The sequence below is a fragment of the Myotis myotis genome, unplaced genomic scaffold, assembly GCF_014108235.1.
Source record: "Myotis myotis isolate mMyoMyo1 unplaced genomic scaffold, mMyoMyo1.p scaffold_m19_p_6, whole genome shotgun sequence".
In the NCBI taxonomy this organism is placed as follows: domain Eukaryota; kingdom Metazoa; phylum Chordata; class Mammalia; order Chiroptera; family Vespertilionidae; genus Myotis; species Myotis myotis.
The window spans coordinates 52,824,903-52,842,933 of NW_023416368.1; the positions used below are offsets into that span (position 1 = coordinate 52,824,903).

The window sequence follows — 18,031 nt, forward strand, 5'->3', positions numbered from 1 at the left end:
GTCCCAGAAACGACGTTTCCACTGTGAGAACGCAAGTGACTAAGTGTCTCCCTCAGATGAATAACTCCCTCTACATGATAGCAACTTCTCCTTTGGAAAAGCTGTCCCCACGAGAAACGCTCATGATTCAGATTTTCCACATGCACATTCCTTCAGAATCTGATTGGGTTGAAATAACATACAGCGCTTGCAGGAAATGCTTTGATTATGTCTGAGTGACAATATGCTTCTGAGTTCGTGTAGGACAAGAAATTATACCAGGGCAGGACCGGTGAAAAGCGCTTAAATCCCACAAAAAGGTAATAAGAATGCTAACATGAAAGTATACGGTGTGATAAATTAGGGCAGAGGAGTTACTGATTGTACAAAAGCCCATTTGTGGTGGAGGCAGCGGGAAGGGTGGGCTCTCCCTCGTCCAAGGTTTCAAAAGCAGCCCCCCCTCCCATGTTCAGCGATGCCACGCAATTCATGACAAAGATGCTTTGATCTCCCCCATTAAATATATCTCATATGGACCCAGCCTGAACTGGGTAATGAAAAAAAACCCACTTCTATGAAAGGGAGGAGAGTACTGTATCTCTCTAAGATTATTCATTACCTTTCAAAAATGGAGCCATTTGTGAAGTCTTTGTGTCACACATTCAGGAAAACCACTACCCTGCTTAGTTCAAGTACTTTGTTGTGAGCCTGCTTTTTTATTCCCGCCACAGATCAGATGCGAAACCCAACCGAATAGGGCAAAAATAAAATAAAATAAAATAAAAATGTTTTTAAATGAAATAAGACTTAGCAATTTATAATCAAAAAGACGAACACAGTCATTGAAGTAAAAGATTCCATACCTGAGCTGGAGGGTTTAGAAACTCTTCCCTTGGGAACTGGGAGTAACAATAATTCCAAGGATTGTGGCGGTGGCGGTGGTGGTGGTGGCGGCGGCTGCGGTGGCGGGGTCACCTTTTCTTGCATCTTCTCTGAAGGCGGTGGCGGTAGGGGGTCCTCGGGCACCAGGGACGACTTCTCGGCCAGCAGACTCCCCGCAGCCCTGGCTGCGACCTCCTTGAGCAGGGCGGCCGAGGAGGTCATGGAAGCCAGGGAGAGGAAGGAGCTGGCCGGAGGGGGGTGCTCCTGGCCAGGAGTCAAGCTTCTCTCGCTGACTTTCTTGGACAAGGCTGCCAGGGTGGAACTGGCAGACTGGGAGCTGAAAGGGGAGGAAAAGGACTCAAATCGCATGGTCTCCTCAGTCCTAGCGAGAGACTTGTCCTGCAGGACGGCGTTGGCTGCAGCTTTCAGTTTGAGGATGGCCGAGTCGGGGGACAAGCCGCAGGTGGTGGTTGAGTTTGGCAACCACTTACCTTGATTCCATATAAAACGGTTACTTGGAGTGTATTGGTCATTCTGTTCCTGCTTCTCGGCCAACTTCCTGGCAAGGACACTGAGCTGCTGGGCGTGGTGGGACGGTGGGGAAAAGGAGAGGCTGGGGGCCACGTTCACCGGGGACTCCACCCTGCCATTGGCCGTGGCCGTGGCGTCGAGTGTGAGGGACCCGGCCTCCAGCAGCCGCCTCAAGTTGCTGCTCAAAGGTTTCGTGGAGCCCGGGGAGTCGTCTTCACACAAAGAGGACAGGCCGGGGGAGAGGTGGTCCTGGCCTTGCAATGAGTCTCGCAGGACGTCCCCGTCGAGCGCCACCAGCTCCAACGTGTGGCTGCTGGGAGTGGCACTTCCCAAGGAGGTGTCGGGGGACGTGGACTGCTCCTGGATCCGGTCCTCCAGGGACAACTTATAGTTCTCCTGGACTTCGCCATAGGATGCTTCGGACGGAGTCTCGGAGGAGTTTCCATACCAGGGCTCTCCTTCACTGAGTTCGCCCTCCGCCTCGTCCTGCCTACTAACATCTGGGGGAATTAAGAAGATCGGGTTTACTCCCCAAGTGAGCAACAGGCAGGTCTGAAGACATTCAAACGGCCCCGCCGACACGCGTCCTCTCCCCTTCCACCCAGAACCACATGAAAGACGGCAGCGACCTGAACTAGAACGGCAGGTGCTGAGTCAGACCGTCTTGGCAGAAGAAAGAAGGGAAAATGCTAAACAGGCAGAGGTAAAAACACACCCACCTACGACACGCGTTAACCCCTCTAAAAATTATGCCAGATCCGTGGAGAGGGGAAAGGAGGAAAGAGGGAAATGGATCTGGTGCAGAAGGAACTGCTATTTTCAATGACACGGGGGAAAGGGAAGGAGCGGTCCCCTTGTGAGGAAACCAGCACGGTATCGTTAGTCTCGAGCAGAGTTGGAGAGGCAGCTGGCAGAGTGGGGAAACGTTGGCTGCGAGACAGACAGTGCGAAGCCGCTTCCCCACTTCCTAACTCCGCCACCTCAGGCCAGGCACTTAGCTGGGTTGATAAAAGATGCAATTGGGTTTTTTTAAAATTTATTAAAAATGTATGTATTTCAACAACTTCACCCAGTTCTTACGAAGCTTGAATCAAAATAAGCATGTGACCATCTTTTGAAAACAGTCGAGGGCTATATGAAAATCAAATCTCTCTGGCAAACACTATTCACATTACTGATTTCTTAAAACGACCATCTCTGCCACATTACCCAGGCTACTTGGTTGAGAGTCCTTGATTCCACTCACCGACATGTTGCCACCTTATTCCAGGCAGAGATTAGTAATCTGGCCCCTCACTCCACTAAGAGTCCCCTTTAATTATTTTCCATCCGTTAATTTATCCACCCACTGCCCCCACTCTCAGTGTCCCCACCCACCCCTGCCCCAAGCACCAGTCAGTTGGGACTCTTTGACATTTTAAGAGCACTCAGGTGGTCTGTCACTTTTCTACTTTTGCTCAAAATATTCCTTCTATCTGGAATGTCTTTCCCCAGAAAACCTGACTGTCCAATTCTGCACATCCTTCAATACTCAGCTCAAAGGCTTCTTCCTCATGATTCTCCCCAGAACTCTCAGTCAGAATCAATCTCTCCTTCTCATTCATTCACTCACGTATTCAACAAATAGTTATGGACTACCTGCTGTATGCCAGGCATTGTTCTAGATTGAACAACATTAAACAAAACAAAGATCCTGCCTTCTTGGATCTTACATTTCAGTGGAAGGAGACAGCTGTTAAACAAAATTAATAAGTCAGAGAGTAAGCCAGAGGGTGACAAGTGCTTTGAAAAAGATACAGAGCAGGCCAAGGAGGGGAGTGGGTCATGGACAAGAGGTGCGTTGCAATTTTAAATAGGGGGTCAGGGTGAGGCTTCACTGAGGTGGCGACCTCGGAGCGAAGACTGGGAAGAAGTGAAGAGTGGTTCATGCATATCTCTGGGAGGGTCCCATGCAGAGGGCGTCACTGTGAAGGCCCTCCTGTGGGAAGATGCTTGGCATGTCCATGGAACAGCAAGCTCGACCGTGTGGGTAGGGTGGGGTGAGTGAGATCCAGAGCAGTGGGGGAAGAAGTCAGAGAAAGAGAAAGAGAGAATTGTGAAGGAGGCTGTGCAGATCAGCGGAACTCTGTCGACTACTGAAAAGGTCGTGGGCATCTGGTGAAATTAGGAACCACCGGAGGGGTTGGGGCAGGGAGTCAAATGATGAGACTTACATTTTCAAAGGATTGTTTTGGCTGCCATGTGGACATTCAGGCACGAGGGTGGGGGCAGGGAGACCAGCACAAGGTGGTACAGGAGGTGAGAAGCAGCTGATTCTGTGCATAGTTTGAATGCAGGGCCAACATCCTGTGCTTTGTTTATTTTGCTTTTATATCACCCTTCATTATCTGTCTGCTATTGGTTTATCTTCGGAAAGGTAAGTAGTGGCGTTCCTTGAAGGCAGGGAATTATTATCTACATATCCCACCCTGTGTCCAACACAACACCTGGTTCCTAGCACAGTTCAATGAATGTGTAGGGATTGAGCCAGAACCCCCCACTAGGCCAAGTTTTGCCATATAACATGTTGTCTTATCTGAATAGAAATAGCTAGAACTGGGAATGCATGAACTACAAGCTAATACATTGATCTTCCCATGCTATCTGGAGAAGCAATGTCACAAATGACAAATTCTCTTTCACTAAAGTTTTACAACTCTTTCCTGAGAATCTTTATTAAGTTATCAAGAAAACGTAAAATATCAAATGAAATTTGCTGGGGAAAAGCAGATAAGATTGAATTTTCTCTTTTAAAAACAGCCTGGTTCCTTGTGATTTGCCACATTTCCTTCTTCCCACTGGATTTCAGCATTTTTCCATCGGTCCTGAAACCAGCGGGACCCCGAATACCTCAGCTCCCCAGTGGAGATGCCTTTTACCGAACACCAAGCAGCCCACCTCCATTTCAACAACTGGGCCAATTTTCTGTTCCTCTGGCAAACCACCTTTCTTGATTTCAGATCAAACATCTCATCCTTCAGGAGAATCGATGGGACTATGATTTAAAAATCACTACAGTGAGAATTAGCTGAATATCTCCTTGAAGACTCTCTTCTTCAATCTTTATCAAAATTCGCTAAATGAACTAACATAGGAAAACAGAGAGATTCAAAAGTAAATACTGCTAGATTACATTTTTGTCCAACTAGAGTAGCTCCGGATAGGCAAGACTGGTCTGGAACTTTGCTGTAAGGGTCAACTAACAAGGTTTATGTAAGAGCATGGTTTTGAGAACCACAAAGAATGACAGTCATATGTACAGACCTGTGATTTTACTGAGACTATTAAATATTACCAAAGTTACCCAGTTGGATCAAAGATACACAGCTATCGAGTGCTACTGCCCAAACCAAGAACCCAAATCTCTCAAGTCTGGGCTCAGCGTTCTCTACCAGACGCACTCTGAATAGCAACTTCTCGTTCGCTCTGTCTGTGTCGCGCAGCTCCACTTGTCCATCCTTCCACCCTCTTGAAACAGAAATCAGCAAGAGAAATCTCTTAGATAAGGACAGCGGTCACTCTTTATCTTGAGATAAACCGTTAAGAGGTAAATGCCCATTATTCCTAGACCCTTATCTCTCCATCCCCTCTCTGCCTCTTCCTTGGTTGCAGTTGGTCAAATATTGATTCAAATGCTTAGAGAATTCAGCAACATCTATTGGCAAAGCCCCAAAGGCAAAGGCACATCCCGACCACCTCCGTGTGCAAGAATATTCCCCCTTCAACGTGCCGAAGTGGATAAGCGTGTCAAAAACTAAAGAAGTTGTCAACTTGCTCCAATCCTAGCCAACAGTGATAAGGAGATCCGAACATTCTTGAATGATACAAAAGGCTGATATCTCCATTTAAAGCAACTTCCCCAACCTTGCCAAAACACAAGCCCCAAACAAGCAAACAAAGCATTTCTTAAACCAGTGGTTCTCAACCTGTGGGTCGCGACCCCTTTGGGGGTCGAATGACCCTTTCATAGGGGTCACCCAAGACCATCAGAAAACACATATATAATTACATATTGTTTACAGTAGCAAAATTACAGTTAGGAAGTAGCAACGAAAATAATTTTATGGTTGGGGGGTCACCACAACATGAGGAACTGTATTAAAGGGTCGCGGCTTTAGGAAGGTTGAGAACCACTGTCTTAAACAGACCGGTTTGTCTCTAAAATACCAGGATAGAACCTCAACCATCCATTCTTCAGTTCTTTTCAATCTTGAACAAAGAGATACCACTCTCTTCTGGACAAGAAAACTCGGATAGGTAAAGAATATTTTAAAACTCATAATACTCTATTAAACTCTTTTCCGAAGATGCCACTACTGAAATTGAGGTTATTTGAGTAATAAACCACCAAATAATTGTAATGCATGGCCTAGAAAGAGCCAGGCCAGAAACCTGCGGAGAAACAGATCTGAAATTATTCTGGCATCACCTGAGGTCAAGCAAAAGGTGGGGGAAGCTTTCAGAGAAATGAATGCAGGAGACACAGGGCCGTGCAGAGGTGAGAGAAAAATCTTAGAAGGTTCAAACAAATATGCTTGCAGTTCACGAAACAGCAGCAACAAGGATTTTCTCCCGCAAATATTCATTTTCCCCCCTGCTGGGCTGCGCTCTGTTTTCACGTTCAGTTCCATCATGCAGGCGGAAGTCTGCATTGGTCCGGTTGTGGGGAGCTCCCCTACAGCAGGGTCTGCAGGGCCCTGCAGCGCCGTGGACGATACATCAACAGAAAAGGTTCTGTCCGCTGGGAGCTCAAAACAAAGCATTCCTGCAATCTAGGAGGTTAATTTGTTGGCCACCACAAACTTTAGAATAAGCCAGGCTTGACTTGAGTTTCCTTCACAATCTGAGAAGCCCCTGGGCAGCACACAGTTCCCTCTCCTGTCACCTGCATGGCCTGGGGGCGCGCAATCACAGAGCGCTGGGAATGCTCCCTGCACACATCCACCCACCGCACATCACCCACCGTGGATCTCACAGCTTTCCCAACCGAGGCTCCCAGGGAAGTCTCTCAACAGCCAATGTAAATAACTTCCTTCTAAATACATTATTTTTCACCTCCAGAATAGGAAGCGATTTCCGTGGCTAATTTTGCAACAACCTCTGCGTCTCGCAGCCAGGTTCACACTCGTTCCTGTCAGCTTTACACAACGGTCTGTTTTTGTGTGTTTTTTTCACTTTGAATCAGAAACTCAAAGAATTAAGAATAGAAATGGTGCAATTACAGAATGAAAATATGCTGAATAAATTTTGTTTCCACGCAGCAACAATTTCTCCTTTGGGGGAAACACAACAAAATTCTGCTACCTAACACATTTATTTATAATTCAGTTCCCAAGTAAAAAATCAGTAACTCGAGATCCACAGCTCTTGCTACATTTTTTTTCAACTCACTTCCTTTTCAGTGTGAGAGTTGTAATCAGATGCATTTATTTGGACCAATGTTAATCTAAGATCCTCGTTCAGAAAGATCAGACAGAAGAAAAAATATAAGAGACTTCTATTCGTTTTCGTGCCTTTTGGCTGAGGTTAAAGCAAGTAGAAATGGGAGGCTAAAACCCCCACCACTATGTCTACCCATAAACCACTCCCACCAGCCGGTGCACAGGAATCTACCAGAAGGTTTGGAAGAGAGCAGGCTCAACCAAAATTTCCACACAGTTTTAAACAGTATTTATTGGTTTGTAAAGTTTAAGGAGCTGTGCATAAAAGTCATTAGCAAAACCAATGCTAGTAATTGATTTAATGCAACAAACATTTACTGAGCATTTACTATGTTCAAGAAACTGTCCTCCGAACAAGGAGCCTCGGAGGTACAGCAGTCTCTGGCCCAACAGTTTATAACCCACAGGAGTGCGAGGCTTGCCCAAGCCTAGGACGCACAAAGGAACGGGGCAAGGGTTGTGTGTGCACAAAAGAGGGAGCGGTTAATCCCAGTGATGCAGGTGGCTATGGAAACAGACCTCAAAGGATGGAGGTCTCAACAGATGATACTGGAAATTCCCTGAGAAGTGGGCTTTCTCCTTGCAAACCATCAAACAGGAAATAGTCCAGACATTGAGAAAGCTAATATCTAGGTGATAATTGTTGGATAAATCAATGCAATGAAAAAATTGTTATATTCCTAATTCTTCACATTTTAAAAAGACACCATCTATTGATTTGTTAAGGGCAGATTTTATCAATCATCTTATTATGCTTACTAGTTGTGAAACCATTAGCTTACAAAGACCAGAGGCAGGACCAAGAGTTAGTCATTTTGCACTCCTGCTCAATGCCCGGCCCATAGCAGGGGTAGTAGGGCTCCTGTGGTTGTAATGGCAGGAAGCCATAGCTAATGTCCTCAGTCCCTGTATCAAACAGAGAGGGGCGCAAAGAGTTACTAGCCGCAGGAGGATGTCACAGCACCCTCGAGGCACTCTCTCATTTGCCAGTAGTCTCTTCCCTCAGAGGTTAACCTCATCTTCTCTGGCTTCCTTTCCTAGGAGGCTGACAACCTGGCTACACAGGTTCTGGACTTTCACTCTCAGTGACTTACCAATGGAGAAAGGTCCTTCTCCTCTGATTGGCCTGTGAGAGGTCATGTTCTGTGCCCTGGTCCTATCACTGAAGCCAGGGGTTGGGTTCTACAATTGGCTTAATGTGGGTCACAGAAGAAAGGAGAGGGAAAGAGGCACCAGGAAGACAAAAGCAGTGACCTCTGTAATGTTTAATAAAGGTTGAGTATGCTGCATGTCAGGCTGTTCAGAACCAATTTTATAATTTTAAGCATAAAACATATCCTCACTTAGGCTGGTTTTACCTGCCAAGTTTTAAATTGTCCCTTTGTAGCTTGAAAGCTTTAGCACATACCCCCCCCCCCCCCGCCTTCCCCCGCCCATCCCCCCTGCTACACACCAGTTCTGCCCGAACCTATGAGACCTCTCAGGGGTCGGGGGCTCCAAGTCCACAGTCTGAGTTAAACGCACTAATCGGCTCCACAGGACAAAGCCTCAGAGATCACAGTTATTGAAACATCGATGCCCAGGGCACTCAACAGCCTTCTGTGTGGCCAGGAAGAAAATTTAAGAACTGCTAGTTATTTAAAACTGCCAGGGTGGAGAAGACAACCAGATTCCTGTGCCCAGTCCAGCTGGGGAAAAGGTGCCGTGAGGGCACGGGGCAGCGGCAGGGAGCCTGGGGAGGACGCGTGTCCGCAGCCGAGAGAGCAGGGAGGGCTCCTGGGTCCTGATGAGCATTTTGCACACAGCAATGTTTTCAGATTATTGTTTTAAAATGTCCAGGAGTAAAAGAGAGGTAACAAAAATGAACACATCGCTCCTTGTCTTCAACGTGAGATGCAAACAGTATCTGAGCCAGTTTTAATATTCTCATATAAAGCTACTTGTTAGTCAGATCTTCCAGTGGCCAAGGAACTACCCACACTCCTCCATCAAACTGCCCATCTCAACATCAAGGGCAACTCCTCCATCCTTACTATTGCTTGGGCCCAAATCCCTGCAGCCAGCCTTGACTCTTCTCTTACTGTTACACTCCACATCTAATTCCTTTGTAGGCCTGGTTGATTCCACTTTCAATGCACATTCCAAATCTTGTCATTTTTCACCATTTCTACCACTACAACCCTGATATGCAGCACTGCCATCTTCACTTGGACTGTGGCAGTAACCTTCCAACTGGACCCCTTATGACTCTCAGCCAGCAGCCATAAGCTTTCAAAAATATGTCAACCCAGCTGGCGTGGCTCAGTGGTTGAGCATCAACCTATGAACCAGGAGGCTATGGTTCGATTCCCAGTCAGGGCATATGCCCGGGTTGCTGTCTTGGGCTCCATCCCCAGTATGGGGTATGCAGGAGGCAGCTGATCAGTGATTCTCATCATTGATGCTTCTCTCTCTCTCTCTCTCTCTTTCTCTTTCCCTCTCCCTCCCTCCCTCCCTTTCTGAAATCATTAAAAACACATTTTTTAAAAAGTCAGATTCTATTATTCTCATCAGTGGTTTCCATGTTTCTCAGAATATCATCCAATGCCTTTACCTAATCTCCAAGTCTCTATATAATCTGTGTCCCTCTGACCTTATCTCCTAAATAAAGCGGGCTCCTGCCTCAGGACCTCTGCACTTGCTGTTTCCTTTGCCTGAAATCCTTTTACCACCACCACCCCAGAGTAGCCACATGGTTGATTCCCTGACTTCCTGAGGTCTCCCCTTAAACATCACTGTGTATTAAAATAAAAGCTCCATGAGAGAGCGGGTTTTGTACTGTTTGCTGCTGTTTCCTCAGCACTTAGAATTGTACCAAACAGATGTTGAGCAGATGCTCAATTATTTAAATGTATGAATAAACAAGAAGAATGGGCTTAATCATCAGAAAGGTAGCACTTAGTAGTGGAAATGAGAACTATTTTCAAAATTACAAATGATAATTCTAGTTTTCTCAGGTGAGTCAAACACGGAAGAGGAAAAGAGGGTCTGTTTTCAAACTTTCCTACCAAAGGCTCCCTAGTGGCCAAGAACAGTGAACTGCACCTCAGGGGAAGACAGGACTGAAGCTGATGCCCCCCGCCCCCCCAGGGAACCCCAAATTTCTTTTGAGTTTGAGTTTAACATTGGAAGTTATTTCTGCATTCTATACTATAGCTATGCTTGTCCTTACTTAATAATATTGGGGGTGTTTCTCACAAACCAGGTGGGGAAATTTATTCTCTGGGACGATGCACCCTGTTTCTCTGGATGCCCACCCGCCTTGGAGAAACATGTACCCTATTTGGAGAAGCAAGAATGCATGAAAAGTACTTGGCACAATGTCAAAGCCCAATAAAGGGTGGCTATCATTGCTACTATTAGTACTATGAGGAGACATATAGTACTAGTCCTATTACCCCCATTTCAGAGAGGAAAGTCAAAGCACAGAGGATAACTTCCCAGACTGCACAAGTGATCTGCAGGATATCAAGAACTGTAGTCCTATCTGTTATTTTTGTTACATGAATCACTTTACAGACAGAAATGCCTTGGAGATCTAGTCCATATGGCTCATCTCTAGGCAGAGGCCGAGGAAGGGCCAGCAATTTGCCCAAGTCCCATAGCTGATTTACAGGCACAGTCAGGACTGCAGCTCAGATGTCCCAACCCAAAGGCCAGTGCTTCTACTACTAACTCAGGATGTAATCATCATTAAGTGGATGAATGGATTCTAGAACAAGGCCGGAACATAATGGGTTCCCAATGAACATTTGTAGAATAGATGAACAATTCTGCATAAAGCACTGAAACCATAGCTTCTATACACAGGCATATTTTAACATGCATAAGCAAAGTTGATCCTCACAATAATTTTACATGGCAGACCGTCTCCCCTCTTCATTTTACAGACCAGGAAACCAAGGTACCAAAAAGTTAATAGCCTACCTAACATAAGCATTTACTGAGTAACAAAGCCAGATTCAAACCCAAATCTTCAGAACATCTAACAGAACATGAGTAGCTTGACAAAAAGACTAGTTTTTCAAGTAACCCAAAAGTACCAAAGTGCAGTCAACATTTTAAAATTTCATTTTGATGGGCTTTAAAAATGCAGACACACCCACACATGATGTGTTAAACATGATCATTATGTTTGTAACACACAGACGTGTCTCGGAGGCTCCTGGGACTTCTCAGCAGCTTGCCCCCATATAGTGGCTCCCAGCTACTGTGTTTGAAGTTACTGTTCCTACTTTAACAGTCCTTTTGAATTCTTTTTCTCTATTATGCTCTATGCAGAGCCCCTTCCTTCTACATGTGTGGCTTTCTGTCTGCCACAGCTGAGATAACCATCACCAGGCTTATTAACACTGTGCGCAAAATAAGGATGAAAACCTAGTGTCTTGAGTTGAACTGTTTCCCTCCAAAAGATGGTGAGGACCAAACCCAGGAACCTGTGAATCTGACCTTATTTGGTAATAGGATCTTTGCAGATGATCAAGTTAAGATGAGGTCATCAGGGTGAGCCTGAATCCAGTAGGACTGTTGTCCCCATAAAGTGGACATTTGGACACAGAGTCAGACACACAGGAACAACATGATGTTAAGATTGGCCAGCAGCAGGGACAGAGGCCTGCAGCGGGTCCTTCCTCAGGATCTTCAGAGGGAGCGCGGCCCTGCTGACACCTTCATCTTGGATTTCTGGCCTCCAGGACAGAGACACAATAAACTTCTGTCCTGTAAGCCCCCCAGTCTGTGGTGCTTTGTTATAGCAGCCCCAGAAAATAAATACATTTAAGTTTAAATAAAGGCCTAAGGCTTTTTTCCTGGGTTTGTTTGCCTCTGGATTCTAAGCTGTAGCCTTAGCTGTAGTTTTTGTTTAACTTGATTATTATTGTATAAAACTGGCCACACTGCTGCTTGGAGTGAAGTCCTCCGTGGCTGGAAGGATGATGAGCTGATAAATAGGTTATTTTTGCCCATCTCTAAACTTTATCCAAATTTCTTTCAAATAAAAGACTTCGAAAAAGATGTTAAGCAAGACATTCTTTTACTAGAGCTACTTAAAAATCTCCAAACAAAAAAATATATATATATATATTCATCACCACATATGTTGTAGCAAATTAATAAGAAAGGGACAGTTCAATATATAGCACGAACCCACTGGCCTAAATCTAGAGACCAAACTGTTGGTTAATCCACGGATTGAGCACTTGCTCCCTCACCCTTTCATGCACCTCCATGTAACAAAAAGCATATAGAATCTGTCCCCTCAAGCAATCAGAAGTAAATTTACCATGGCCACCATAGCGTTATCAGAAAAAAATAGTCTGCTAAGGCTGATAAATCGGTCGATTATCTGCTTCCTTGACTTTTATTTCCTCTTGTATAAATGTTTTCATCCCACCATTACCAATACCTGTTATAAGATGAACAATAAATTACCAAGCTACTGAAATCACCAGGAAATGCTTAGTAGATCAAAAAAGAACTTAACAACAACAACAAAAAGCTCTAATAACATAATAACGAATTCTGTAGTCTAAGAACAGCATGCTATCGGGAGAAAAATGGCTACTTATTGAATGCGTAGAGTACGCATAAAATGAGACATTCCTTCCTGGGCACAATTGCCAACCACTGACATCATGACCTTGTAATGAAACACTTCTTGGTCATCATCATTCACCTGCCAATGGAAAATTTCACACAGTTAGTCCTTTATTTTCTAAAAATACGTGTATAGGTGGAGGGGGGTGGGGGTGGTCACACTAAAAAAAATAAAATAAAAAAAATACATGTATATCCAGAAAGCAAAGTGCCCTGGGGGATAAGAGATTTAGCATGAGAGAGGAGATGAAATTGCCTTTTATTTAGTGATTAAATACATATAAAACAAAAGCTGCAGAGGAAGAGCTCCCCACCCCCACATATTCAGGGAAGGATATTGGTGCTTTGGAACTGTGTAAGTTTTTTTGGTTATGTACAAGCATCTGTGACACCGAAGGACACTGATTACGAGGACAACCCTAATTCAAAGTTAACTTCAGTGATTTAGGCCAACAATGTTAACCTTTACTCTGACCAGACTTTGCGCCAGAAGTGGTCAAATGTATTCTGATTGGTTGTCTCCTTCCAAGGGCCAGGATACCCTGAAATCTGGCTCTATTTTCTAGTGGTCTGTCATCAAGAGCGATGTTCCGGAGAAGCAGCCATTCCACTGTCCAACAAAGCTCGATGCTTCTGGAAGCACATTGAGTGGTCAGGACGAGGGTGGGCTAAGCAATTGCTCTACTGCTGCTTCAGGTGAAAGCCCAACCCCAAGGTAAATGTTCAAAAAGATAAAAAGTCCCTCTGGCATTGCATATATATGCTCCAGTGACCACAGCCATTTCTTGGGAGCGACCTCTTACATTATTGGTACATCAGTTCCTCTTCCTAACTTTTGGGTCTAGCGAATGCCCTGATGCTGTACTTGAATAAGCACTCCAGTTCCTTTCCACCTTACAGAACGGTCTGCAGTTCTCCGCAGCCACGTCTGCCACACAGTGTAAGAACTTAGCCGACTAGCCTATCCTCCACCAAAAACGTGTACTGGCAAAGGAGGATGCAAACATATTGGGCAATTTAAAGAAGTTCATTTGAGGAATACAAGTTTGAAAAGCCTTTTGATATAAATGTGCTCAATTTCTCAGGCTTGTTTGTAAACCTACGTGTTTTGAAATTCCTTGGAGAAAGTCAAATTCTTTGGGTGTTTCACGGTGCTATCAGCAGAGGTGTGCCCTTAAAGCGGGGTCAGCAGTCTTTTTCTATGAATGGTCAGATAGTAAATATTTTAGGCTTTGTGGGGCACATACAGTTTCTGTCCCATATTCTTTGTTCTTTGGTTGTTTTTGTTACTTTAAAAAAAAAAAAAAAACAACCTTTGGAAAATGTTAAAACCATTCTAAGCTCAAGAGGCTGCACAAAAACAGGCCATAGTTTGCTGACCCCTGCTCTAAAGAATAGGTGCTTTTCTTTGTAATAAAAGCAGAATGGTGCTTTAAAACAGTATTGGAAATTCAGATATACGGCAACAAGTTTCATCATCACCTTCTTAGTCCAGTCACTTGTGTGAGTCACTAAGCACCTTGGTGCCTCTGTTTCTTGACCTACACAATGAAGTGTTAGAACAGATTGGTGATTTACAAAACAAACCTCAAGGAGCCCTCGTGGCTCTATAGATCCATCCCTACCTCCCACCCTAGCGCACACCTCATCAGCACAGCGGCTTGGATCTTGTCTACATATTCGAGCTCCCCATAAAGGCAAGGCTTCCACTATTTATTTTACTTTAGTTTAAATTTTGAAAAATACTGTATTAGATGATTGCAGAAATTCTTCTGGTGCTAACCCTCTACAAATCCAGTATTGGGTTATTGATCTTTTTGCAATCATTTTATTGGGAAGTGTCAGGGAAATAAGAAATGATTTAAAATCCTATATTGAAATATTTAAGGGAAGAGAAACAAAAGCAAGAAATACGTTTTTCTGGAGACCATTTAGATGTGTAGAAATCTACCAGATAAGCATGTCAGAGTTTCCAAGCCCCACCTCTGCTAATGACAGAGAGTTCATTCTTGTCCCTCTCAGGTTAGAGCTGTGGGGAAAGCAGGATGGTTTCACAGTAGAAGGAGCCCTGCACTGAGACTCGGAGATCTGGGTTCTAGTCTGAATTTGGAACTTACCAACTACAGAAGTCCTGGTGTTTATTTAACAAAAACCGGAGAGCCTACTAAATACTAACCCACAGAATGGGAGTTAGGAAGACAGCAGTGAACCAGACAGATGTGGAACACTCTGGCCCCATTACTCGGATCCCTCATCCATAAAGTATGGTCAGGTCATAACACCTGCTCCTTCTCCCATCCACAGGTGGTCCTGCAGAGATGGCAAAACAACCGTAAACTACAAAGCACAGGCCACATAAACTAGAAAAGTACAGATTCTTCTCCTTTTAAGTACATGCATTATATGCAACTTCAAGAACTTCCCAATTTGATAAAATAAGAAATTTCAGCACCAGACACTCCCACTCAAACCCTACTCTGCCTCCCCAAAGACCCAGCTGACATCTCAAAGCCTTTCTCTTCTTTATAGAATAGGATGCTGAAACCTGCAATTTCATAGGGTAATTGTGAAGGCAAAATCAGAATTATGTATGCAAAGCACTTCACACAGAGTTAGCAATTAGTAAATAGTTTCCCCTTTCCCTCCCTCCCAGGCACCTAGAAATCTCAGATGAAAGAATACTTTTAAGTAGTAGGGCTTACCTCAAAATTGCTGCTATTGCTACCCAGCTCTATATCATAATCACCTCAACCAAAGAGGACAGGAAACTTCTAGCTGTTAAGAGCATGGAATCCAGATGTGGAATATGCCCAGTCATCAGGAAAATCTTACAGTCTTGGCACAGTTTGAGGACAGAGAGAGAGCAACAGCCAATAGCTGAGGGGAAGCTCTACAGTCTGGAATGTGCCACAGACTTCCAACCATAGAAGTTCTCTCGCACTGAGACTGTGGTATCCCCCTGTGGTGGAGGACATGGCCTCTGCTCTTCTCGGCAAGTCTCCGCCAGGAGCACATGACTTTCTCCAGTCATCTCTAGGCCACATCCAAGTGAATGTCTGTGGCACCATTCATCATCCCTACCCAGCCCAGCTGTACAAGTTAGGCAAACCGTGTTCTCATTTCTGACAGAGGAAGACAGCAGGAGATGTTCTCCAAAATCTTTTCTACCCCTAAAACCTCCTAATTCTGTGACCCATTTTTAACTTCATTCATTCATTCATTCATTCACTCCTTCAACAGTGTTTAGGGTCTACCTCCTAAGTCTTTGATTCCGTGACCTATTCTTAATCGCATTCATTCATTTATTCAACAATGTTTATGGAACACCTCCTATCTCTTTGATTCTGTGATCTGTTCTTAACTTCTCCTTCCATTTATTTCACAATATTTACTGGCCATCTCCTATACACCAGGTACTGTTATGTGCAAGAATATACAAAAATGAGTGAGAAATAGTCCACACCCTTAAAACGTTCACAGTCAATGAGGACACAGATGAATGAGTCATTTTTAATGCAGCATGGGAGGTTTATGAGCAACCTATGGGAACTAGGGAGGGGATGGCTAATGCTGCCCATTAAGTGGTCCAATGGTAGGCGAGGAGGGGAAGCAGGAAGGCTTCTCAGAGAACTGAGTGTTGAAGGATAAGTAGAAGGTTATCAGGCAAATCAGATGGGTTAAAGGCATCCCAGAAATAGAGAAAAGAATATAGGCATGGTGGCTTGCAAAACAGATAATTCAATATGAATGAAATAAAGAATGCACGGAAGGGCTGAAGAAAGGGGGCTCAGATGATGAAGTACCCTTCTATATTTTTCTAAGAATAGCAAACTTTATCCTTTTAAGACACGTTTAAAAGATCCTAAATAAGGATTATCTGGATTACATAAGTGTTTTAGAAAGACTACTGTGAAGACTGGATTACAGAGGCCCAGTGGGAGGAGAATGGGGAAGGAGGTGAGACTGAGGGGGAAAAAAGAAATCTCAATTTTTATGGGAGAAAATAATAGCAAAAACTAAAGCAGTGTTAGGGAGTGGGCACAGTGAATTCTAGAGATATTCTGGAAGTAGAACCACACAAACTTGGTGATCAGTTTGATGTGGGAGGAAAGGAAGAGGACGGCATCTAGGATTGCGCCCAGGTTTCTGTCTTGGGTGAGGGGGTTAATGGCTGGTGAGAATAGCAAGCAGCCCAGCAGGAGAACACAGAGGACCGGGAATACTCTTGGCTTGCCAGGCCTGAAAACTGTAACCATCTCTTATATGCAACTATGCACTCTGCGAGATAAATCATGCTGGACTCTCTCCTCTAACCAGGGGACTGGGGATCATAGGATAAACATGGCGCATCTTTACAGACCAACAGGGTCACACACATGTTTGTGGAGAAGAAAAGCAATTTAACTGATGAGTTTATTTTAAAACATGACTTGTATTGTAAAACAGATATAATGTAAAATGCACATTTTCATCCTAATTTACAGACAGAAAAAGACTTCTTCAAAGAAACCTCACAAAGCGGAAAACCCTGGTGAGGTTAAGGGTTCCTGTCTTCAGAGTTCTCTTCTCCTTTTGGGTTCTTCAGTGAAAATATTCACAATGTAGTGTATTATAATATTATCAAGTAAAACTGAAGAAATACAAACATAGAGACTTGACATTTCCATTCCTACGTAGACAGGTTAACTGTTTCTCAAAGTGTGGTCTGTGGACTCCTATGGACCACAGGAAAACACAAGATCAAAACATATTAACATCAAGATGTTATTTGTCCTTTTCACTCTTTGACATTTATATAGGATGATGCCAAAGCAATGGTGGGTAAAATGCTGACACCTTAGCTCGAATTAAGGTGGTTGCACCAAATCATACTAGTAATCATTGTGTTCTCCACCACCACATACTCAGAGTAAACACACACACACAAAACAAAATAACCTGACGAGTTTCATTTAACAATGTCTTTGAGGAAGCAGCAGTAAAAATTATTAATTTTATTAAAGACTGACTCTTGAGTAAGCATCCTTTCCATATTGTGTGATGTAATGAAATGAATGCATAAAGCACTTCTGCCATGACTGAAGCCTAGTAGTAATGAGAGTTGAGTTGGGAGCTGACCCTCCCACTTTTTTCATGAAATATCACTTTTAATTGAAAGAATAACTGACAAACTATGGTCATTCAAATTTGGGTATTTGGCAGACTATTTCTTGGAAATGAATAAGGCTGAAACTTGAAAGGAAAAATGGACAGTATTTGCAGCCAATGACAAAATTCAATCTTTCTAGCATGAATTAAATTTTGGAAAACCCATATCCTGCACTGTGAACTTGACAGCTTCCCCATACAGGCTTTTCAAGTAAGATCAGTGTTGAAGTTAATAAATTTTTTTACATTGTGTAATGAAATATGTCAACATTTGGTATGTCTACATAACTCAGTGAACCAATATATTTCAAATGACCAATGTATGATGATCCATTCGAAGTCAAGATAGACCAGTAGTTTTTAATGTAACAGAATAC

At 43.9% G+C, this 18,031-nt stretch overlaps 1 protein-coding gene across 3 annotated transcripts in view; it reads right to left on the minus strand.

The window, feature by feature from the left end:
* The window catches only part of ZNF827 (zinc finger protein 827), a 166,213-nt gene that overhangs the window by 133,512 nt on the left and 14,670 nt on the right, over positions 1–18,031 (minus strand). For all 3 annotated transcript variants that reach the window (XM_036313385.1, XM_036313387.1, XM_036313388.1), the window contains exon 2: positions 843–1,892. In XM_036313385.1, coding sequence (XP_036169278.1) covers positions 843–1,892 — 1,050 coding nt within the window. The remainder of the gene's footprint in view (positions 1–842; positions 1,893–18,031) is intronic.